The 25,771-nt window shown below is 40.3% G+C and overlaps 1 protein-coding gene across 9 annotated transcripts in view; it reads left to right on the forward strand.

Annotated features, from left to right (window-relative positions):
- DIP2C (disco interacting protein 2 homolog C) overlaps positions 1-25,771 on the forward strand; it is a 483,513-nt gene that overhangs the window by 372,792 nt on the left and 84,950 nt on the right. For all 9 annotated transcript variants that reach the window (XM_067542679.1, XM_067542671.1, XM_067542674.1 and 6 more), the window contains 9 exons: positions 120-239; positions 1,012-1,126; positions 6,933-7,072; positions 8,892-9,028; positions 15,412-15,620; positions 16,316-16,430; positions 19,879-20,080; positions 21,693-21,802; positions 22,800-22,880. In XM_067542679.1, the coding sequence (XP_067398780.1) occupies positions 120-239; positions 1,012-1,126; positions 6,933-7,072; positions 8,892-9,028; positions 15,412-15,620; positions 16,316-16,430; positions 19,879-20,080; positions 21,693-21,802; positions 22,800-22,880 (1,229 nt within the window). The remainder of the gene's footprint in view (positions 1-119; positions 240-1,011; positions 1,127-6,932; positions 7,073-8,891; positions 9,029-15,411; positions 15,621-16,315; positions 16,431-19,878; positions 20,081-21,692; positions 21,803-22,799; positions 22,881-25,771) is intronic.

Consider the following 25,771-nt stretch of genomic DNA (forward strand, 5'->3'; position numbering starts at 1 on the left):
AGAAGTCAAATTGAGAAAAACAAGTTGTTGCTGTTGAGCCTATTTATCTGTAAGTTACTCATTCCACACTTAAAATAACTTCTACACAGTACATTAGTAATCTTTCACTTTTATTTTAGCAAAAGTCGCATGTGTAAAATCCAGGGACATGCACTGGGCATTAGTGGCACATCGAGATCAAAGAGATATCAACCTTTCCTCATTGCGTATGCTAATAGTAGCTGATGGCGCAAATCCTTGTAAGTGATGCTTGTATAATAAAACAAAGAATATGATACTTCTTTTCTGTCTTACTTTTTAAGTTCCAGTCTTCAGTCACATTAGCAAAAAATGTTTAACAAAAGTATAAGGTTTATCTACTGCAAACTACACAACATTTATGGAAACAGTAATTAATTTTGGATTTTTTTTTAAAATGTATTTTTCCTTAGCTAATCCTGAAGCAAACTTGATATTCCGCATAACGTAAGTTGCAGTAAATCCAGTTTTGTTTAACATGACAGCCATATGTAAAGATTTAAATATATTATCTTTAAGCTGTAGAAAGAAGCAGAAGGTTTGCTTCTGAGCAACTGAGAATTTTGGGAGGGGGATATTTACACTATTCTAGATAACTGCATCTGGACTACTTCATGAAAATTAGTATTAATAAGAACTTTCTCCATATAATTTTTAAGATACAATGATACAGATCTTCTGCTCATCTATTGTAACTTGCTTTGAGTTCCTAGTGTAAATCCTTCCTTAATGTGCCTTTTGTTAAACATACTATATGTGTACTTCACATCTTAGATCCATGTGTAGCGGCTCTTCTACCCACAAGTAATGAAACTATTTATGTTTGAAAGCTAATCTTTAATATATCATCTATATATAAGCTCTAGCAGATACGATGTTTTCCAGATGTCATCTAGATCTTTTTGTCCCAAAAATCTATGTACATGCATCAAAGTATGTGAATAGCATTGTCTCAGAAGTCAGATTATTTTTCTCCTTTGATTTTTACTGCAGGGTCTATTTCTTCCTGTGATGCATTTCTCAATGTCTTCCAAAGTAAAGGCCTAAGACAGGAGGTCATTTGTCCTTGTGCCAGTTCACCAGAAGCTCTCACTGTGGCTATTCGAAGGTACTGTGTTACACATATTAAAAAAGTCTATAGAACATGTTCAAACTAAAAAAATGAAAAATTATATTCAAGCAAAATTAAGACTGCATAGTTAGCATTTTCATTATCCATTTTGTACTCAGCTTTGTACCAAATAGGATATGCAGAATTTATTAAACTTTGACTGGTTTTGAAGGGAAAAAACAATATGATCAATTTCATAATATAATTTTAGTTTTTAATCAAACAGGCTAACATGCAAAATCTAACTGTGAAAATCCTTGTGAAAATCCCACAATAAAGCAGTTCAAGCAGTGAATGAATAAAAAGAGGGAATTTAAATTGAATTGTAAGAGTGGGAAAATCGTGCTGTAGGACTGAACAATCAGTGTCTTTCTGGAAAATTACAGCAGGCTTTGGGTGGTATTTGGTTGAATGGCATTTTTGTTAATAGAGAAGTTCAGTAATCCCCTGGAAATGTGCTACCTGCTCTGTTGAATCTGTGCCTGGAAATGGAATATTTAAATTCCAGAAAAACCTCCAGCCCTTACTTACTCATGATGATTGTGGGTAGATAGTGGCCACTTGGATGGATTGATTTAAATCAAGGCGATTTAAATAATTGATTTAAATCATGATTTAAATCACCAAGAGAATATCATTGATTTAAATCAAGTTTCCCACTGATACTTTTTCACATATTTCTTAAACAATGGTGCAAATCTGATCACTAAAATATGTTAATTTACAACTCAGTGCAGCATTTTACAACATCTAGGAGGATATACTTTGTATAATTTTTTAGATGACTTGACTTTTATTAATTGAGGAAATAGTACATAATACTCATTAACTGTGTCAGGCTGCAGATGCAGCAGCAGTACATTAGGAATGGTAAGAACTAAATCACACACAAACACAATAGCACTTATAGTTTATTAAACTAAATCTTAAATGATACATAGATGTTTCACATTTGCAATTGCAGCAGTCTCCTGAGTTGTTGGCTGATGGCTGCCTTAAACCCTTTTTTTTTAATTTTCAAATTTTATTAACTCTAACCGACAAGTCATCACAACACAATACTAAACGTGTGCTGTCCTTAAAACTTCTACAAATAACTCTCATCTTCCCCAGTCCCAATGTCATTTTTATTCATAGACTGAAACAGAAATACAAGTTTTCCTGCTTTTTCAACACCCAGTTGATTTCTTAGCTTTGAGTGAATAATACCAGATGATGATAATATTCTCTCTGTGCCTGCAGAGGAAGCAACTGCTGTGAAAAGTTGGCTTAGCAACTGAAGGAACTCTGTTAGCCTGGCTAATGATTTCCACCAATTCAGTGGAATGACTTTGTTCAAAACATCATCAGTAAACATGTACTTGACATGTTTTCCTTTTTTACCCAGGGAAGGAATTTCTTCAAAATGTTCCCAGATAGGGTCTCTCTTACGCCCAGAAGCCATGACAGTTTTTCTGTGGCAAAGGTGTGGGGGAATATAGGAAGCTGTGTGTGTACTGAATAATGTCTTCCCTTTTTATTTCCAGTCCACTCCACTGTTCCTTTCTACTCTGCCTTCATCCTTTGTCTCTCTGTCTTTAAGACAGTGTCTTAACTAACTTCTTTGCCTTGATTGGCCCTACTCCACCACCACATAAGCACAGAACAACAACAATCCTATCCAGCCTGTGTCTTTCTTTGCACATATGACTTTAGTCTGCTGAGAAACTGAAACTGAAAGCACAGAACTTTCAAGAAGCAAGAGCTGGTAGTTAGGCTGGACAGATTAGAGCCATTCATTCATTTTTATGAGACTGTAAGTGTAGGTTTAGAATGTTTGTGATGAGATTTAATTGTAACTGTTATTTTTTAAATGAGAGAGAAATTTAGTATTTTATTGATGATTTAAAAAAAAATCAAAACCATCCGAGTTAAATTTAAAAAATCCGATTTTTTTTTATTTAAAAAAAAAATCATTGATTTTTATCCACCCTGGTGGCCACCTATCCCTGGTTTGTGACACATTGCGATATGATATGTAAAGACATAACTGCATCACATTATGATGTATGTGCCAAAGTGTCATGACTTTGTCCGAAATTGGAAACTATACATAGTGGGTGTGTCATCCTAGATGGTCAGTTCAAATGCCCTTCTAATATCCAGATTTCTAGAGCCATTTTTCAGTGTATAACCTCATATTTTAATATTGTGAATTTTTGTTATTGTGTTAAGTAAAAGATATTCTGTAAAGCTTAAAATATAATGCCTGTTAGGGGAAATTTAACCTGATTTTGTTGCATTAGACACCTGACAAATTGAGTCATGAAAACACTACCACTTAACCTACCCACCAGGTTCCTAGGCTGCTGAGAAGATAAAAATCCCAACCCAGACTAATCAATCAATGAGGGGAAAACGTCTTCCCAGCCCAAAAAGGCAACTAGCATGATGCTCACGGCAAGCTCCAGAAACACAGTCCTACTCTAATGCCAAGGAGGAGGCACTCTGAGTAAAGGAAAGGGTTTATCAGCCCTCCTCCTGAGTGCGTGGGAGTCAGTGGGCTTCTGCTGCACTCTTCTATCCATCCAGTGAAACAAGCAGCCCTACATCTCTCCTCCTCATCGACAAGAGGTGTGAGCACCCACAATGAGGGGAGGAAAAAAGGAAGGAAGGCATTCCTGGCATGGGCGAAAGGGTTTTCTTTTCCTTGCTAGCTCAGACTGTGCCTCCCCCAATCTGAAGCTGCAGAATGGAGGCATTCTATCAAATGTTTGAACCTTACTACATAATGGGAGGTCTGTCCTTTCCAATTTTAGAATTCTATGCTAAAACCCATTTTGAACTATAAGGGTCCATTTTCACATTCAGTACCTCTGACAGGTTACCTAAAAGGTTTTATTAACAAATAAAATAGATAATAAATGCAAAGTATTTTTTGTATTTTTAGAACCTTGTTCTGTAATTATGTAGCAATCATCTTGTTATAGTGAATGTTATCAGACTTATAAATGCTTTGTGTAAAGTCTATAAATAGCAAGATAATACTTCCTGAACTCTGAAACTTTTTGGTATCTTACACATTCTACTGATGGTAAAGTCATTATCACCTAAATTCCACAGATTTAACATCTGAAGCATGAATTAAAATGATTGACTACAAATGTGCTTGTACACAGGGTTTCCTGTTCTCACTGCAACTTCTTCAATATACTTTTCTAAGCTGTGCTCCATAATTATAGATGTTCCTGCAGGGAAGACTAAGGAAAAAAAACATTCCTCTGGTAAAATGCCTGTATAATTTAGTAAAAGGCAATTAGTACTAAATTAATTGGTGCTTTAACCAGAAACTCAAGGCATAACATAGCTGAAGGCTGCAAAAAGTAATTTCATGTGCAAAATGATAGTCAAGGTGCTTTTGTAATGCCACTTGCTGAGCTGCCTCCAGCATACCACATCTGGCCCTGATACTGCTAACTTTTAAGTGAGTGCTTAAATTTAACCACACAAAGACTTCCATTGAAGCCAATGAAAAAAAAAGTCATAAACCAGGTCTTCTGATCTATTGTACATGTTTCTAAGAGGGGGAGGGAATGCTGTACTTCTGCACACACAATCTTTTTAATCCAAGAATCTCAAAATACTTCACAAATACTAAATGTTAAGGCTTCATTCATTTACACCTTGAGGTAGATTTGTCTTATCTCAATTTTACATGTGAGGAACCTGAGGTACAGATACATTAAATGACTTACACATGTTCATTTAGTCTATGGACTTGATGAAAATAAAACCCCTATTTCATTGCCTCTGTTTCTTAATCTCAAAATTTATCCTTCCTGTAATGAACCTTAAAGAACTTCATATTCTGTTCTGAGAGATAACCAGTATGCAGATGGTGTTCAGGTTGTTAGCTTTAACTTAAAAAGTTCTAAATGTCTTGGAAACGGACTACTCAAGTTCCTTTTTCTCTCTGGGTCATTTTTCCCCACAGTCACTTTGCAGAGATACTTATGTAAGGGATGCCATCATTTGGACTGCATGGGGCTGGTGATAAGGCATATTCCTGAAGGGGTCTGTGAGTCTTGGATCTGCTCCCATTCTTGATCCACCAGACCCTGGATTTGTTTAAAGAAAACAAGGAAGATGTATGCAAAAAGTCTCCTGTTGGCTTCTGCTCTGTTCAAAGTAGCAGTATGAGGAACTGTGTGAGCCAGTTAGAGATGGATACAGTTGTGATGACAGGCATTTTATTTTCATGTTTAAGATCATATGAACAGCGTAATGTGCGCTTGGGGATTGGGAGTGAGAGAAAGTTGATCAATACTGTGACTGAGAGAGCCTTTTAAATGATGGAAACGTTACTCATTATGGCTGCCTATTTACTAGCCTTCATTTATTATGCTCTAATGCATATTGGAGCCTGCCCATAGACTTTTTTGCTGACATTGTCATTTCAGAAATGTCTCATATCTATTAATTGATATTTATGATATCAATCATTGAGTCTTATATGACCATGATTAGCTAAGGCCTATCTAATATTTCAAGCATAGCAGAGGAGACATGACATATAAAAGGAACATTATCTGATGACACAAGCATTTGTTATGATCGGTTACACAGCAAAACTGCAAAAAAAACCCAAGATGCATATGGACTCTTCCACTGATCTTGAAGATAGTTTGCGTATGTCTACATTACCATGCAAGCAATATCCCTAACCAAATCAGCATTGTTATACTGCATTTTACATCTTAAAGTACAATGTAGTGTGAGTCTCTTTCGAGGTTCACTCCAACTTAACTCAATAACTTATATGAGTCAACATTAATTTGTATAAGCTACATAATTGTATTCACTAATATAATGTGCACAGTTGTACTGAAAAAAACTGACAAGGCAGCAATGCCTGAATTGTACAATAATAGAGTATCTTAAGAGTGAATTTGAGCAAACCAAGAAGTCTCAAAGAAGCTGCTGTTCACAATGTCTTGAACTCTTTATAATGTAATGGGGTAGTCGTAATTTTTACCTGATAGTTCAGAGTGATAATTACACAGTAATTAAGTTATGCTTGTTAAAACTGAAATGCTAAAATTATTGCTGTGTGCACTGAAACTTGGCATTGAATTTATTTAAAAAATGTAATATCATCCATTCAGAAGACTGATACCTAAACATCTGGCAAATAAATTTACATCTGTGGTCAAGTACAGAACTCAAAGTCGAGAATACTTCATTTCTAATCCTGACTCTGACATTAACATGTTGTAACCCTGGTCAAGTCACTTAAGTCTAAATTGACTAAGGTGTTTCAATTTGGGCTACCAAGAGTTGAGGCACCCCAAATCACTAAAGGTCTGATTTCCAGAAGGCAATTGTCTCTAGTTGGGCACCCCAGAGTCACTAGTCAGGGTTGAACATTTAGGCATTAATCTATCTCCATTTCCCTATTTGTAAAATGGGAGACTGAGTGAATTAATATTTGTAAAGCTCTTTGAAGATTAATTTTTTTTTTACTGTAGGTGAGACTATAGTAATACTTAGCACTCTCTAGCAACGTACTTTTGGGTGGACACTGAAAGTGTAAGCTGTCATCTATAATAACCAATGATGACTTGGGAGAAAGATTGTGTCAGACGTAGTAGAGCGGATGAGGATGATGGGGAGATTAAATCAAGATTAAATCTAAGAAGTGCTAATATTTAATACAATCATAATATTGGAGTATTTTTTATTATAATACCATTACAAATGAGGAAAAGCTAACATTCGCCTGGTAAAACACACTGCCCATTCAAGTTATTGACACTTGTTGCAGGCCAACAGATGACAGCAATCAGCCCCCAGGCAGAGGAGTTTTGTCCATGCATGGACTCACCTATGGAGTAATTAGAGTGGATTCTGAAGAAAAGCTTTCTGTCCTGACTGTGCAAGATGTTGGCTTGGTGATGCCAGGAGGTAGGCATTGGCACAGCTTTCTCTGAAATATGTAATGTATGGAAATGTAAGCCCTTTTAATCAATTATTCAATATAATGCTATAAATAGGAATGCTTTCTTATTAAAGAAACAATGAAGATTAGGATGTATATACTTTAAAATGTACAATCTAAAAAAGATGATCAACCCAAACTCTTTGTTTCCTGGGATTTCCAGTATATATTTTCTCCCCAGTATTTACTGTGGTCATAAGCTCTGCCTCCACGCATTAGCCACAGACTGCTTTCATTTCAAGTGGTATGGCAACACCTAATTCTACTCTCATGAAGGCATGCTCAGCACTAATTCATTACCCCTAAAATGCCCATAACAAAAACATAATTTGGAATCCTGTATCCAGAGGTTAGGACACAAGTATCCATAGAAACAAGAATGCCCAAGGACCAGACCCAGGTACTTCAGATTATTTTCCTAATCTACTGTAAATATAAATAAAACTGCTTGCTGCAGACTTGCTGAATATTTCCGCAAGCCCCTTCATTTAAACACGATTATAATATAAAAAGAGAGGATGTTTCTTAAGCGGACGGTAGTTATAGAATTCAGACTAATGCAGTAAGCCAGTGTTTTTAAACATGTCATCAGGTTTTTAAATCTGAATTGATTTTATATGAGGTGTTGTTCTGATTGGAAAAGACTGATATTGCTGTGTTTCTTAACAGAACTTCTAATACATTATGCATCAAATAAACTCTCAGTTTCAGTTGGACAACTTAAAATTGAAGCAAGTTAAAGTTTTTTTTCTAACTGCCATAGTATAAAAATATTTTAGATATATTGATTTATGTCTGACTATATATTCTGGTCTAATTCAAAGCAAGGTATAATACAGATTCTCTTATGATTATCCTCACTATGAGTGGAGAAGCATCCAAGATTTTACATTTGCACTTATAAAGGCATTCTGGTCTGCTTTCCTTCTCTCTTTCACTTTGGCCCCTTTCCAACTGCAAAGGCTTTACGCTTATGACAGATTCTTACTACAACGACTGCTGCTAAGAGGCATACATGGCCTTACTTTTATGCACAAGATTGAAAATGGCAGAAATCCAACAGTACCGTCAATGCAGGGATAGAATGCACCAGAGTGTTTCCAGCAAGCACTCTTTCTCACCATTTTCATTTTCCTTTTCCTTTCCCCCTAGTGGGCATCCTCTTCCTGACTCTCTCTCTCCTTCCCTCTGTCCACTGTAAATATTTTTTATCTCGTTAGTCCCCTCGTCTTAGCTCCTGCTGTCTCTGCAGTACTTCAATACAAAACTGATGGGAGACTAAACTCTGGTAACTCTTGAGGAAGCAACACACTACTGCTGTTCTAGTATGATGGACAGAATAACTGTATCTCTGAAATAGATTTCACTCACTACCTGACCTTCCTGTCTATTGCTGGCAACTGGATAAAGCATAATTATCATCAATGAGCTAAAGTAAAATATTTTGCACTATCCACAGTAAATATATTATCCAGTGTGCAAAACCAAGGATGCTATCACTTTTTATAGAGGTATTGGAAAATTGACTGAGGTTACAGGAGTCATCAGGCCAAATGAAGGTTTTGTTTTTCGGACTGGCTTTATATAAAGTTCTTGACACTGTTTGCTTAAATATTAAATTATCTTTACTTTTGTTAAAAATGTCTTAATGGTTGAGCAATTTTATACGTTTGGCATTAGTGTCATACTTTATTCATTGACGTTTCTGGCCCACAGCCTTCCCCCACTCTTACTTTCTTCTGTAGTTTCCATAATATTTTTGAAAGTCTTTTGCTTTCTCTTTAGCTATAATGTGTGCAGTGAAGCCAGATGGAATTCCTCAGCTCTGTAGAACAGATGAAATAGGCGAACTTTGTGTATGTGCTATTGCAACAGGTACATCGTATTATGGACTCTCGGGCATGACCAAGAACACTTTCGAGGTGAGTCAGAATGAAGGCGCACAACAGAATCAGTTCTTTATAACTTTTCAAAGTTGAGAAGACTGTTTGAGGAGTGTGGTAATACTAATAATTACTAATTACCAGCAATAAACTACATAATACTAGGTAATAATCACCAGTAATAAAATCTGTTTTGGGGACCCATTTCACTAAGTACTGTTCAAACTTTTGAAAGTCACGGTCCCCACTCTGAAGAGGTTGTTCTCTATTTGAAAAAAGATACAAGTGTGTGTGACAATCTATAGGAGGAAAGTGGAAGGGAGGATATGCAGTTGTATAGGGTAGCACAACTTGATAGTTCCAGGTACTTTGAAATCTGCTATGTATTTAGCTTTAGAAAGCTGTCTTCAACAATCCCACAGTCTAGCCAACATTAGATGACTGACTTATTGTAGGCATCCTGGGGAAAATATATGTTTTGAAGAGAGATTTGAAGAAAGCAGAAAGCATCATGGTTTTCAAGATTGCCTTTTCTTAATGGATCACTTATGGCTTTTGTTTTTAAAACAACTAAGGTTTAATTCTTTGAATTTCTTAATTCTTGTTTTTCTGAGCTTTGCATTTCTGTGATGATTGCTATTTTGATAACTTTGTAGCAGCTGTCTAATTCTGTTCTTGTTGAACCTTAATTGAAGGTGTATGAAAAAGCTAGATAAGTCATGGAAGTAGAGAGACTGAACTGAGATAATTCTTATTTAAATTTTTCTTTCCTTAATCAGTGTGTGGATGAGAGGGGGAGGAAATGAGTGTAAATGTGTTTGTTCCTTTAGCCAAATGCTTATTTAAATCTTATTGTTTGTGTGGTCTAAATGTAGTTAATTTTTTCAGGCATGGTGACAGTTTCAATGTTCCTCATCAGTACACAGTTCTGAGAGTCACAAGTACTATACCCTGAATAAATAACAGGGGCTGAGGGTGGGAGTTCTCAGGCCTGGTCTACACTGCCAGTGAAATTCAGCGGCAGTCGACAGGAGTTACGCAAGCTACGCAGAGTAGCTTGTGTAACTCCCGTGTACTTCGTAACTTCGGTTTAATGCGCCGTCCAACTGTGCTATGCCGATGGGAAATGTGTACCCCTCGATTAGCCATAGCCTAAGTCTATCCATGGACGCTAGGAATCTTGCTATACTGCAGTGTTTTGGAATTTTTAGAATCCCTTTTTGCTGTGTTGAAAGAGCAGTTAGTGATAGCCAGTGTGATTGGTAATCCAATATATGACAGGTTTCCAAGGCAGAAATATACTTAAACTCATTATGGAACTTAATAGCATTCGTAAAATCAGTCATAACTGGTAATACCCAGTTGGTAGTAACTGAAGCCTTAGTTAGGCATGTGTGTAAGGTAAAGCATATAAGTAGCCCATTGACTTAATGGGGCTACTCAAATGCTTAAGAACGTAGGCCAAGTCACTTAAGATGTTTTTCTTTTTTAAGAATATCCTTTCGTGAGAGAGCACGTCAAGAGTCAATTATCTGCTTTCAGGCCTAATTATGGTCTCTGAATGAGCATTTATTCTTTTTTCAGTAAGTCATTCCTGTGCATCAGAGGGCAGACTGTGACTTTTTCTCTTGTTATCTGAGCCTCAAAGGACAAAATACAGAAACTTTGATTTTTACTGAAGACTCACAGTGGTGGCCCTCAGCTTCTGATTGCCTTCAATAACTAAGAACTTGCATATACACATCCTCAATACCTGCAATTTTCATGGTATTTGCTGTAGCTATTTAGGAAAGAATGATACATTCTTCTTCGAGTGCTTGCTCACGTCCACTCCATGTCAAGTGCATGTGGCGCGCACACACACATGCTGGAGATATTCAGTGGTATCCATAGGGCCAGCTTTAGCGCCCTCTGTGACTTGCACTTGTGCTGGTATAAGGGCGCTGCCGGGGGCCCCCCCCCCCCCCATTCCTTCTTACGGTCAGTGACGGTGCTGGAATGTCCTTGCCTTGTCAAGCAAGCCTTCTACCAGTGCTCTCATCTGTAGATTTAGTGTACCTATTTTGTTAGATAACTTTAATTTGTTAGAGTTAGTAGTTAGATATAGTTATAGTTAGTCCTGCGGGGACATAGCCCCAGTGACGGGGCATGCCTCAGTCCCCAGGGTTCATGTAAGAAGCCCATGCCTATGAATGACCCTCACCAAAGTTGCTTAAAGTGCCTGAATGAGATCCACGTTCAAGATAGGTGCAGGATCTGCAGAAACTTCAGACCCCACACTAAAAAGGACTGGGACATCAGGGTAAGAGCACTCCTGATGGAGTCTGCTCTCAGACCAGACGCTGAGCCTGGCCTCTCAGACTCCACGCCAAGTACATCAGCATCTACTTGAAGCGCCCCACCAGCACCGAGTTCCTCCTGACACCAGTCACCATCCCTGCTGCCGAAGAAGCAGCACAACAGAAGAGGGCACTCCATGACTCCTAAGAAGGACAAACAGGGAGTGGGGGACAAGCCAAGACCAGTGACAGGCCGCTCATCTTCCCAGGAACTCGGGTCGGATACAGCCTCACCCATTAGAGCTCCCAGTCCTCCCCAGGACCCGCTCTGACTCCTGGCAGTGGTAGGGGGACCCGGCACCTCATGGTGCTGTCTACGCTGAAGGCCTTTCAAGTGACCAAGGACTTGCTCCCTGTGCCACCCACTCCTCAAGAGGAGAGTCCTCCATGCCGAGACCCCGTGCTGGGGCAGCCAGCCAAGAGTGAGTCCAGGGGCAAGCTCACAATGGGGGCCCCGCACCAATGCTCGAAGCCTCAACACCTCTCTCCAGTAGTGGTCACCAGGAATCTGTCACCGGTTCCCAGAGCACCACTGCCAACAGCCGGATTCCTGGTACTGCTCCACAGACTCTCAGTACCGATCCCTGGAGCCTCAATGTAGGTCGACAGAGTCCCAGCTCCAATCCCCAGAGCCGCAGTGTCGGTCTCTGGAGCAATGCCTCTGGTCACTGGAGTGCAATCATCGATCGCTAGGTGCTCGGCACTGATTGACAGAGTCCCGGCACCACTCCCCGATACCAGGACACTGCACCTACCCGTGCACTAAAGCATTGGAGACGAGGTTGGCAGTGCCATGGTTCCCAGAAGAGGACCCCTCTGATTCAGAGAGAGAGGAGATCACCTTACTCAGGAGTCAAGAGAACCCAGCCACAGCTGCAGGTTTCTCCCCGGGTCTCCATCGAGCTTGTGGCCACTGACACAATGTCCCAGACCATGGCAGTTCTGTGGTGGTAGTCACGGCCTACATTAGATGTCGGGAAATAAAAATTTACCCTTACCTCAATGACTGGCTCATAAAGGGTTGCTCGGAAGTTCAGATCAAGCATAATATCATGATACTATGAGCTATCTGCAAAGAACTGGGACTGCTGATAAACTAACAGAAATCTACATTAGTACTGGTGCAAAGGATAGAGTTCATTGGGGCTGTCCTCGACTGTACCCAGGCTAAAGCATTGCTACCTAGAGGCTGACTTCAAACCATGTCAGATCCAGGTCACAGCTCACCCCCTCACCACAGCCAGAGTTTGCCTCAGAGTTCTGGCTCACGTGGCAGTGTTTACCTATGTGGTACAATACGCAAGATTATGCCTCAGACCCCTTCAAATGTGGTTAGCATCTGTTTACTCCCCCCACAAAACACAGTCATGATCCTTACGATCCCTCCTCGAGTACTTGCCTCATTGTCATGGTGGACAAATCCTACCCACATAGCAAGAGGGGTTCCCTTTGCGGCCCCCCAACCCGACACTCTCCTTGATATCGGATGCCTCAACCCTAGGGTGGGGAGTCCACCTCGGCTCCCTCAAGACCCCAGGCCTCTGGTCTGCAGAGGAGCTGACATTATACATAAATGTTGGAGAGTTCAGGGCAATCCACCTAGCCTGCAAAGTGTTTCATCCCCAGATGTCAGGAAAGGTAATACGAGTGTTGACAGACAATACGGCATCAATGTATTATGTCAACAAGCGGGGAGAGCGAGATCTTTAGTCCTCTGCTGAGAGGCACTCCATCTGTAGGACTTCAGTGTGGAAGATGAAATCCACCTCGAAGCCTCACACCTCCCAGGGGTCAAGAACACAGTAGCAGATCACCTCAACAGGTCCTTCTCTTCTCACCATGAGTGCTCCCTGCACCCGGAGGTAGTAAAGGTTATGTTCCAGAGGTGGGGAACTCCCTAAGTGGACCTATTCACAACCAAACAGAACAGGAAATGTCACCATTTCTGTTCCCTGCAAGACCCGACAGTGGTTCACTTCCCAACGCATTTCTCCTGCTGTGGTCGGGAAATCTGATGTATGCCTTTCCACCGATCCCTGTCATTCACAAAGTCCTCAGAAAGATCAAGAGGGACAAAGTGTGGTTTATAATAATCGCTCTGGCATGGCCCCATCAACACTAGTTCGGCATGTTGCTACACATGACAGTGACAGCCCCTTGGATACTCCCGGAACTCAATTTCACAGTATCAGGGTTGGCTGTTACATCTGGACCTCGCTTCCTTACATCTGATGGCATGGACGCTGCATGGTTAAGCCCTGAGGAGCAGGCTTGCTCAATTCAGGTTCAGAAAGTCCTGCTGGAAAGTAGAAAACCCTCCACTAGAGCAACTTACTTGGTGAAGTGGAATCGCTTCTCCTGCTGGGCAGCAGAACGAAATCTCTCCCTGAGCCAGGTACCATTACAGTCCATTCTGGAGTACTTACTCCACTTGAAACATCAAGAACTGGCGTTATTGTCAGCCACGGTATATCTGGCAGCCATCTCGGCCTTTTATGCACATAACCAGGGCAGATCTGTCTTCTGCCATAAGATGATGGCCAGATTCCTGAAAGGCTTGGAAAGGCTCTTTCCACAGGTCAGAGACCTGATTTCCCCCTGCATGGGACTGCACCTAGTGTTGTCCAAATTCACTGGGCCTCCTTTTGAGCCCATGGCATCCTCTTTGCTTCTTCTCTTGTCGTGGAAAGTTGCCTCACCGAGATAATTGCCACCAGAAAGGCGAGTCTCCGAAATCAAGGCTCTAACATTGGAGCTTCCCTATACTATGTTTTAAAAAGATGAAGTTCAGCTGCATCTTCAACCTGCATTTCTACCAAAGGTAGTATCACAGTTTCATGTCTACTAGGACATCTTTTTTCCAAAGCCTCACAGCTCTAGCGAGGGGAGACACCTGCACACCTTGAACATCAGATGAGTGCTGGCTTTCTATATCGAAAGAACTATGCCCTTCCGAAAATCCACGTAACTCTTCATCATGGTCACAGAGTGAATGAAAGGTTTGCTAGTCTCATCACAGAGGATTTTCTCCCGAATCACCGCCTGCATCCAAACTTGTTACGAGTAGGCAAAAGGTTGCGCCTCCTGCCACTCTGACAGCCCATTCAACAAGACCACAGGCTTCGTCAGCAGCTTTCTGGGCCCAGGTTCCAATTCAGGATATTTGCAGGGCCGCAAGTTGGTCTTCCATTCACACCTTTACATCCCACTATGCCATCATGCAACAGGTTGGGACGATGCAGGCTTTGGCAGAATGGTATTACAATCAGCACATCTGTGAAGTCCTGGCCACCTCCAGAGGTACTGCTTATGAGTCACCTGACGTGAAAAGGACATGAGCAAGCACGTGAAGAAGAAAAAACGGTTACTAACCTTCCGTAACTGTTGTTCTTCTAGATGTGTTGCTCGTGTCCATTCCATGACCCACGTTCCTTCCCTTCCCTCGTCGGAATTCCAGGAAGGAACTGAGGGGTTGGCGAGGGAGCTGGCAGCACCCTTATACTGGCGCATACGCATGTCACTGCAGAGGGTGCTAAAGCTGGCCCTATGAATACCGCTGAGGGAAAAATCTCCAGCACCAGTGCATGTGGCACACACATACACCTGACATGGAATGGACATGAGCAACACGTCTTGAAGAATAACAGTTACAAAAGGTTAGTAAACATTTTTTTTGCAGATACTGAGGGAACATTTATTTATTCAATTTAAATAAAATTGGCGCATGTCTACAGTGTACTAAAATGGCTTGACTTGTTCTGATTACTTTTTTTTTTTCTGAAGCATATTGCTTTAATGAGAGAGAACATTCCCGGTGATATTTACTATTATTTCTTAACTGTCCTGCATTTTAGACCTAAATTTATTTCCTTCCAACTCAGATTTTTTGTGTCCATTATTGTTAAATAATTTACAACATAGAATCCGAGTTATGGAAGTGAAGCTATAGAAAGTGTGTATCCTAAATAAATTTGTCACAAGTTTTCATCACAACAGGTGGAGATGCCCACAGTGGTAGTAACACTTGGAACTAGGTTTTCTTTGTATGGAATACGAATAACTGTTTTTCTATGTGTCTTACAGGTGTTTCCTATGACCTGTTCAGGAGCTCCGATAAGTGAATACCCTTTTATAAGAACAGGATTATTAGGATTTATTGGACCAGGTGGGCTTGTCTTTGTTGTGGGCAAAATGGATGGTCTAATGGTGGTCAGTGGGCGAAGACACAATGCTGATGACATTGTAGCAACAGCCCTGGCAGTAGAACCAATGAAGTTTGTCTACAGGGGAAGGTTTGCTTTACCTTTTTTCTTTGTAAATTGAGATATTTGTTTTGCTTAAGCAGGTCTAATTGCAATTGTGACCCATCTGCACAAGATTTCTGAATTTTGCTTACATCAGGGGAGTTGCACTAGTGTTAGCAATGGTGGAAAGCTTGTGTAGAATTTATTTGTGTAGATAAGACTGTAGAGTCTTCCAAAGGTCACTAGATACCGGTCCAATTTTTACTTTGCAGGTCACCTTCTAAAAAGGATAGTCATAATTTTAATATGTTTAAGGCATTACTGGGATCCTCCCCAGTGATCTAAGAGAATGTTCGTAAAGCATTAGCTTGTAGTACATTGTTCTAAATTTCAAATACTGCTACATTTTTAGGCTTCTGAATAATTGCGTGCTTCATGTTTGTGTGCAGTTACAAATTTTAGTTTTGAAAAGAAAGGCTACTGAAACAATGGCCACTCCTTTAAAAAAAACCCCTACTGATGTTCCAGTTCTTGTAACATCTTTTCTGCAAAGCTACTCATGTTTATCACTTACATTCATGTTACAATTTTTCACTAGAAGAATTAGTAGCTGAAGCACCATTCTTCTGAGTAATATAAGTAATAAACAAATAATAGTTCCAAAATATCCACTTCAGGAACTGAATAGCCTTTTCTGCAGTCAGTATTCTTACCCAATACCCTTTTCTTTTTGTGTTTTACAGAATAGCAGTGTTTTCAGTGAGTGTCCTTCATGATGAAAGGATAGTTATTGTTGCTGAGCAAAGGCCAGACTCCACAGAGGAAGACAGCTTTCAGTGGATGAGCAGAGTTCTCCAGGTAATATTCCTATGGTAATTCTGAAGTCTGCATCTTCCATTTTATATTCCCTTTAGTGATTTTTCAACACAATGAAGATTGTAATCTGACATGCTTCTTTGAGTGTGTGTGTGGATTTCACTGTAGGCCTGCATGATCGAAACCTTATGAATATTGGTGTCCATAAGGGCTGTGCGTATGCCTCATGTTTCCCTGTGAGGGCATGAAGGGCAGGGCAGCCACAACCCGCCATCTAGTTTCCTCTTTCAGATGGAACTTAGTGAGTATCCAACCTGCTCCTCTCCTTGGAGTCTTAAAAATTGTTCTTTTCATCAAATTTGTGAAGAATCTTCATCTTCAGACTTCCTTCATTTGTACATTCCAAAAAAAGGAAGAAAAGTGACTGGAGACCTCCCTTGTACGCCCCCTGAGCAGAATGGCAAGGTGCTTCATGCCAACTGCCACACCTCATGGTGGACTACAAATCTTCAGGGATTTAAATTCTGCCTATCCTGTGACAGACTGATCTCTTTTGAGGATGGACTCGGTTGATGTCACTTCTGCCTAGTGGGGAGCCAGGGCAGGTGCTCTGTGTGCAAATCCTCTGGATTCAGGACCCAAAACTCCAGAGACACTTGGCTCAAACTATATCTGCTAGAGCGGTCCGTGTGGGTCACTTCAGACACAGCGGTGATAGCCACCATCAGATAAGCTGGCATCAGGTAGTATTCCCTGAAGCACACATCCTACAGTGGGATCACGGGAAAAAAAGGTGAAGAGAGCATTGGCAGAGCCAGCACCAGTGACTTTGACACCAGCTGCCTCAACATCAGTGAAGTCCTTGGAACTGGAAACGGTAACAACATCTGCACTGACAGCCTTGACACGGACTGCCCCAGCCTCTGCACTAGTTGCTGCAGCCCCGGCATTCCAGACAGTAAAGTTGGCACCTGAGCCTGTACATAAAGATGAGGCTCATTCAGAGCAGGGTGGAACCCAAATACAGCTCCAGACCTGCCTGGAAGGAGAACACAGCGCATCACTCCTTGAAGGATAGACCATCAGACCTGGAACAGCACAGGGAATGAGAGACTCAGCTCCAGCCTCAGTACTGGTATCTGTGATGGGGCCCAGGAAGGGCCCCTAGATACCCCCTGGATGAATCTGGATCATCTCCAGAAATGCTTCCTGAGCTGAAGAGACAGCTGGCCCCAGTGCCATATCCCCCTACATTACCCTCATTCATAAGGAGGTATACTCCTTGCCATCACCAGATTACTCCTTCTTGTTAGTTTAGAGCAGAGATCCCTCTCCTATGCTTTTCTCTGTATGCGTTCAGCATCGGGCTACCCTGCATGGCCTTCCTGCCTGTTCTTCAAAATTCCACAGTACAGATCATTACGTACAACAACTCCACAACACGCTATACCAACACGCAAGGAGGCACATGCTTGTCTTCCACCTCTTAGGAAGCTATCAAGCTGTGGACATGTGCCACCAACAGAGGATAACCCCGAGGTTCTTTGTCTCTTGGGAGTCAGCAAAGAGCGGGTGGCCTTCCTGAGCAGACAATCCATGACCAATTACAAGTGGCCCCTGAAAAGATCCATAGTCGACCCTGTATTCCATCCTTGGAGGGGGGGAGGTTTCCCATGATAGACCAGTTTGCCACCCAGGGCAAAGCCAAATGATAGTTTCTGTTCTAGAGGGGGAATGAGCCAGGGAACATTAGCCATCATCTTCCTTCTGCAGTGGAGTCCAGGCCTAACTTGTCTTCCATAGATTTCCCTGATCCCCAGGATGATTTCCAAAATAAAGAGACAAAGCCACAATCATTTTCATGGTTCTGTAGTGGCCCAGGCAGTTTTGCCTGACAGGTCTACTGCAGATGTCCATTCAGACATCGTTCCAGTTCTGACTCCCTAGACTTGATCTCACAGCACCATGGCCAGATGCTCTATCCACACCCAAAGTCCCTGCACCTGATGACCTGTGCATTGGTTGGTTAAATGGCATGGACAGGGACTTACCCAGTGTTTAATTTGTGCCAGGGCTTGCCAAGGCTGAGTCCCAGCATCTCCAGGCTTAGCAGTTCATAGCCCCAGCACCTCTGGGCTTGCTGCATCAGTAAAAAAAAGTTGCTTGAACCCCAGCACCTCTTCCATTACAAATTAAACACTGGACTTACCCACCAGATAGAGAACCTGCTCCTTCCTGAGACCTCACACCATCCTCTCAAGATTCATGGGGGCTCTTTTCAACCCCCTTTCTGAGGGCTCCTCTCTCATTATCTTGCTATCTCTTCAGCCATGAGAGTAAGGGAGCTACAAACGTTTATGGCCGACCATCTGTACACGATATTTCAGAGGGATAATGTGGTGTTTAGTAACCTTTGAGTTCTGTCTGCACTGATCAGTCTGCCTGTCTCCTCAAAACCCAGCACCTTGTTGGAAAAGAAGTCATCATATACACTAGACATTTCCAGTGTTTAAAACACTGTCAGAATAAATCCATTCAGACTGTCTTTTCACTTATGCCTGACTGTAGCCAGCTGTTCCAAGGGGAAGGCCATCTCATTACAGAGGATATCTAAATGGATAACACATTTAGAAACTTCCCAACTGATTTTAAAGGGATGCAGCCAACTTAAATCACACTTTTCTCTGAAAATATGTACTACTATTTTTCAAGCAATGCCTAAAGTTACTATAAGTAAAAGATTACAGAAGAGAATACTTCTGTTTTTCAGTTTTGACTTGTGCATTTGACAGCACTTTGTATAAAGCCAGTCTCATAGTTTCCCCTGTAAATCCTGTCAGTTTCCATTCTTGTTTGAAGATCATTTCATATAGTGATCAGGGAGAGAAACACTCTTTAACAATTTTTTCTTCTTCTTTTGATTTAAACTCCAGAAATTAACAGGGAGTTTAGAGGCAGGAATGGTACCTGAAATTGCTTTTTGATTCTTCTTTAGTTGATTAGGTTTTAAGCTGAAAGTGTCCCTTTTGACAATAATGTTAAAAGCACACAAAAATTAAAATCAGATTTGCCTGTGACCTGTGTCTTCCTGTATTTTTGTTAATAGATCTCCTGCAGTGAATTTCTTCTAGAACATGACTATGAAGAGAGCCAGGCATGCCAGCCCAAATCTATGTGGAATTCACAAGGGTCTTTAATTGATGATCATTGTGTGTGTGTGTGTGTGTGTGTGTGTGTGTGTGTTTAACATTCTAGTTTTTTTTTTTAAATGGTTATAATAAACTAACAGCGGTAAAGTAAATTTCTTTTCATGTGCTCTCAGTGAAAAGTATCTCTTCTTCTCTAATATTTCTGAAAAGTATATTTACAGTGGCAGGTAATTGCTAAGTTGTCTTCTGCAGCCGTTTAAAGAACCAAATGTATACTGTAGTGCTAACAATTTCAATGATTGGCCTTTCTTCTTTAACTTCAGCTTCTTGAATTTTTCTAGGCTATTGACAGTATTCATCAAGTGGGTGTTTACTGCTTAGCACTGGTACCAGCAAACACACTCCCTAAGACCCCTTTAGGTGGCATACACTTATCAGAAACCAAACAACTTTTTTTGGAAGGCTCGTTGCATCCCTGTAACGTATTGATGTGTCCACATACCTGTGTAACAAACCTGCCTAAACCAAGGCAAAAACAGCCAGGTAAGCTGGAAAGTAGCATAAACTATTAATATTCTGTGTTTGTGATGGTCTGTGCAGTCATGTGAATGGGAGCTGAAGGCGTTCATCCCCTTGCAGATTCAGTTACTTAATTTGTAACAGTGCTCTTCTCCCCCTTAAAAGTGCTTCGATTAGGGAACTTCTAGAAAATGGCTATATAATAGACTACAATAAGAAATATAAAAAAACTTTGGTTTGAAAAAATACTCAGTCGGATGACTCAAGCCCAATAACCAGTCACCTCATTAGCAAGGATGTGCCCACACTGCAGCACTGAATCTGAATCTAGATTTTGAACTCACATAGATAGAGGGGTGTCTGGATCTGTGGCTCTGGTTTTGGCCCCTCTCCACATACTAGTGACTAAACACTAGTGATTTTGCACAAACAAAATACAATGGCATCTGAAATGCCCTCTCCTTCAGTGCCTGAAACTTAGGAATTGTCCATTACAGAACCTAGAACATATTTGCAATAACAGTTCCCTTGTTTCTCTGATTTGACACTCTTGGACAAATACTTGAGAACCCAAAGAGAGTAATCAAACTTTGCAAAGGCATTATAAAAATGAAATGTCAGAGACTGATAGAGGCTTGTCAAGAAAAAGATAGTAATAGGAGACGGAAAATGCCACATCCCGGGTTAGTTAAATACAGTGTGTCCTGGGCTGAGGGTTTCATTTGAATGTGATGTGTTCCGCCTCTGCGAATGGTAAAGGGAAGGCCAGGAAAAGAGGAGATCTCTGGGGCATTTGCTTTTGTTTTTCTTGCAGAATAACTAAGAACCACATTGCATATTCCAATATGGGCATCAGTATGTTTTTGTGGCTCTTCCTTTGGGCAAAGTTTTGGGCTTCTTTGCCCTGGTCTAAGCTTGACGCACTTGGTACTTCATCAGCAATCAACACTTAAAAGCACAAAGTGAAAACAGTAATATGTTTGTAACTGAAATGGCAATGTTTATCAGAAGTATATACTCTCCAGTTTGCAATAGTTGGCATAACATCAGTGAAGGTCAGCTTATATGTGAAATGTTAGTGGTGGTGTGTTCCTTTCTTATAAACTTGGCTTCACTTTCTCCAATCTATTCAATGAAAGTACCTGAGAACCCTTGATTCAATACATAGTGTGAACCATCTACCTTTCCAGTCCTGATCACTTACAAACATTGACAATACCTGCTTATATGGAAGAGAAATAGTTGAAAAATATTAATTCGTTTTACTTTTTTCTAGTGCACCTTACCAGCTGAAAATAAGTGGGAGAAATATAGAGTGTCCAAGTCTCTGTAGGCCACAATTGGTCCCCACTGACCATAGCTTAAAATAAATCTATGTAATTTTAAAACTGTATACCTGTTGCTTCAGCAATGGATCTCTTTGGAAATGCATGAGATTTCATGGTTTTCATGGCTTATGATTTTTACAATTTAAATACCTTAAACATGGAGTGAATGGTTAGGATATTTTCAAAATGTTGTTCACTGAAGATGGTAATAGGAAAAATATCACTTACTGCAATAGAAGGGATAATAAGAATTCTTAACTATAAGACTAATATATTATTATATTTAGCATATTTCTAATGCATTCTAGAAATTGGCCCTGCCTCTGTGATGGTGGGGAACTTGGTCTCTGGAAAAAGAATTGCTCAGGCAAGTGGTAGAGATCTGGGGCAGATAGAAGACAATGATCAGGCCAGAAAGGTAAGTTAAATCTTTCCAGTTATATCTTATATGTGACTTAAATTCAGCATCTGTACTATTGCAAATATAATAGCTTAACTTTTTGTATCGTTATCCCATACTTGTTGGCTTAGTTGGAATAAAAATTTGAGTTTTAGAATAGATACCTTTCCTACTTTTTTTTACGTCTATCTTCATTTAGAAATTTGAACTTCGATCAATGTACTGTGTGATGTGTTTCTAGTGTTTCTATTATAAGTGCTGGATTTTTATTATTTCAAGTGGAATCTAGGAAGTTCAATTGATAGATATGCTCTTGATCTTGAGTTTTGTTGTTTAAGTTAAGTGTATTATTAAGTGTATTGCATTTCCACTCTGGTCTTCTCATTGGCGAGAGTATTTATTAGAGAGACAAGTTGGGTGAGGTAATATCTTTTATTGGACCAGCTTCTGTTTGTGAAAGAGACAAGCTTTTGAGCTTACACAGAGCTCTTCTTTAGGTTTAGGAAAGGTACTCAGAGTGTCACAGCTAAATTAAAGGTGGAACAGATTGTTTAGTCTAGTGAACACAAGTTGTAAGAGACCATGCAAGATGAAGTGGCCAGTTAACACCTCTGCAGTCATAGTGCAAAAAAGGTAATTATTGTGAGCTGGCAAAAATACAAACATGAGTATTTTTTAAAAATAAGTTTAGAAAGGGAGAAGGAAGGGTAGAAGTAAATATGAAACTAAAACCATGCTTAGATTCAGAGATACTATTCAGAACCAGTAAGTCATACTACAAGCAGTAATCTCAGACTTCTAAACAGGTCTGCACAGATCAGCAAGAGCATGTTGCCCAAATGATAAATGACACTGACAGCAATCAACAGCTTACTCGTTACTGACATTGCTGTATGAACATGTAAAATAGAAGCAAGAATGTGGTGTATAAAGTGGAAATAAGAAATTGCTTCCTTTTTTAAAATGAAGAAAAAACCCATAAAGTATCATGATTATCACTCTGTTTTTGTTTTAGTTCCTATTCCTCTCAGAAGTTTTACAGTGGAGAGCTCAAACCACTCCTGACCATGTGCTTTACACGCTACTTAACTGTAGGGTAAGAAATTCAGGAGATTACTTTAACAAGTTATCTTGTGGAGAAATGCATGCTGAGACAAACTGTATCTGCTTGCACCAAGACTTAATGTGGCTCAGTCTTCTTATATTTCTTTCTAAATTAATGTTTAGCTGCTGTATGTACTACTTATTTGTGGGGGAGGAACAGAGAATTGTCACAAGTAGTCATCAAATGTCTGCTTTCTGCTATGTTAGTTACCCAGCTTTGTATATGTGTATGCCATGAATTCACAATCGCCAGGAGTGTTGACGAGGCAGAATATTTAGATTCAAGTAGGGGGAAGTGTAGTGCTTGATACTCAACAGCCTTTCTGACCCATGAAAGAAATAGTACTGAGTGGCCTAAGAGACCAGTTAAATTCCTCCTTAGCTAAAATAGTGGTTGTTGGGTATATTAGGCCTCCCAGGGAAAATGGAGGATGGGAAGATGTATGGAGAAATGGATCAGGACTCCCAAGGGCCATGTAGGACCCCTAGTAAATTAATCTGCATGCTTATGAAATGAGTATGGCTTAATTTTAAAACATTTAATTAGTTATCAAAACCAGATTTTATGCTTCTGTGCAACAGAACGATATTGGTCCATAGCATAAAATTTGAGTTTTTCTAGGATTAGAAGATTGTGATTCGTGTATCCACTAGACCTCTGCCATACATTCTTACAAGGTGCCCTCCTTCCTGTTATATTGGTATCCAAGTGCTATTCAAGGTCAGAGTGGTCTCCCTTCATGTTGCATATTTTTCTTTAGATAACTAGTGTTATCTAGTGTTATGTCACCATTCGCAACTTTACAGCAAATGGTGAGATGGCTTTAATTAGTTACCTGTGGCAAATGGAAAACTTATGAGAGCCAGCTACCTCTGTGCAGCCCAGGCAGAATGTGACCTGGAGAGAGTTTTATCTTCAGAGAATCAGAAGCAAGTACATCATGGATGAGAGAGACTGGTTCTGATTACCATATTCCCCCTCACCGACTAAATCAGACTTGAAGACAAGCCTTAAGTAACACGCTCTGCCTGTCTTGGGAAAAAGACAGAGAGAGCAACCAGCTGCTAGGAAACACACAGTGAGGAAAATGAATTTATGATGATGATAAAATAATTCATCATTGCTTACATGTGAAATCAATTGAAATTGCTCTGTTAAATATTTAAATCTGCTCAGAGTACCTTGTCTTGTTAACATTTGTTTTAAATTTTTGAAAGTTAATAAATACTGTGGTTGTGTGTGAGATATTTATGGTGAATAAGAATTCGTTTGTTAGCAATCAAGCAGAATGCATATGTTGCTTTAACTTTTCTTGAAATAGAGCCCTCTGTTATTTTTTTTCGTAATAAGGACACTGAAAGGATATTTTTACAGGTCATTTTTTGACTTATTGTTTATCTTATAACCCAGTAGAAGCCTGAAATGTAAATGTTTCCTTACCAGTCTCTTTTTTTCTCAATTTCTTCAGCTTCTCTGTTTTTTTAAGTGAAGTTAGTGCTTGTGAAAGGGGCCACATATGACAGTACTGGAGACTGAAATCCTTTTTCTCCAAAGAACAGGTACAGCACAGGCAGTAGCAGTGTAGGCCTTCCCCATGCTGCCCCATCAATTTATCTCAGCCCAGGCCTAGCGAGACCACCTCTAGGGAAATTCAGTCTCTTTGCTCATTCACTCTTAGGCTTCTCTGCTGAGACTGCCAAGAAGGGAGTCTATTGTGGTGGTGGTTTTTTTTATATAAACCTATTAGGGGCTATGTCAAAACCACGAAACTCAGCTGGTGTAGACCACTACAGTCTGATAGCCTCAAGTCAGTAGTGACCCAAAGTTAACTTTTGCAAGAACAGGTCGATTGTTCAAGTGAGAGGCTGTATAGCTTATTGCCTCTTCCTGAGCTATCTTCCCCCCCATCCTCCTTTCCTAGTCTGTCATCCTTGTGCAAAAATATGCCTTTCTTTCCTATTTGGTTTACATGCATGTGCATCTTTTTGTTCCTAACTTGCCTCTTTCCCCCTCCAATGTGTTTTCTTCCCCTCTGGCTTGTGTCTCTTGTCTTCTGAAGTACTTGTAGTGTGCCATTTGGCTTCATTCCAATGTGCAGTCAGTGAAGTTAAATTTACAGGAATATTCTTCTCAGACTCTTTGGTTATGTGTACGCTGCAAACAAACAAACAAAACCGCAGCAGTGAGTCTCAGAGCTCAGATCAACTGACTCCAGATCTCGCTACAGGGCTAAAAATAGCAGAGTAGGCATTCTTGCTTGGGCTGGAGCCAGGGATCTGAGACCCCTCTCTCCTCGCTGGGTCTCAGATCTCAGGCTCCAGCCAGATCAGAACATCTGAGCTGCTATTTGTAGCCCTTTAGCGCGAGTCCTGCAGGCCCCTTAGGCTCTAAGACTTGCTACTGTGGTTGGTTTGGGGGTTTTTTTGCTAGTGTATGGGGTTTTTTTTTTGTTTTTTTGCAGTGTAGACATACCCTTACTCATCAGACTACTGCAGGATTCTTGTAAAAATGCGCTTTACTGCCTGCATGTGGGAACAGAGCAGGTTTATTAAGGAAAAGCAGTGCTGGTTATATGGTCATGATATTACAGTGTAACTGATACTTCCTTAAGGTTAGTGATTAAATCACTGCTTTAGGTGGAGTGTCTGAAGATTGGGGGTGGGACGTATTCACATCTTTGACAAAATTTATTTAATTTTTTCCAGCTGCAGTTTGGTATGAGACTGAAGGTTTTCTTAGTTAAAGTGTGTGGCGATTTGACTGTTTGGGTTTTTTTGGTTTGTTTTTTAAAATACAGCCCAAAGAAAGCCTACCTTCAGTAACTTATCAGTTGGGGAAGGAATACTAGAACTCAACCTACAACCTATTCTTCTGACGTTAAT

Source organism: Emydura macquarii, unplaced genomic scaffold, assembly GCF_026122565.2.
Source record: "Emydura macquarii macquarii isolate MOO-44397 ecotype Brisbane River unplaced genomic scaffold, CSIRO-AGI_Emac_v2 contig_719, whole genome shotgun sequence".
Classification (NCBI taxonomy): domain Eukaryota; kingdom Metazoa; phylum Chordata; order Testudines; family Chelidae; genus Emydura; species Emydura macquarii.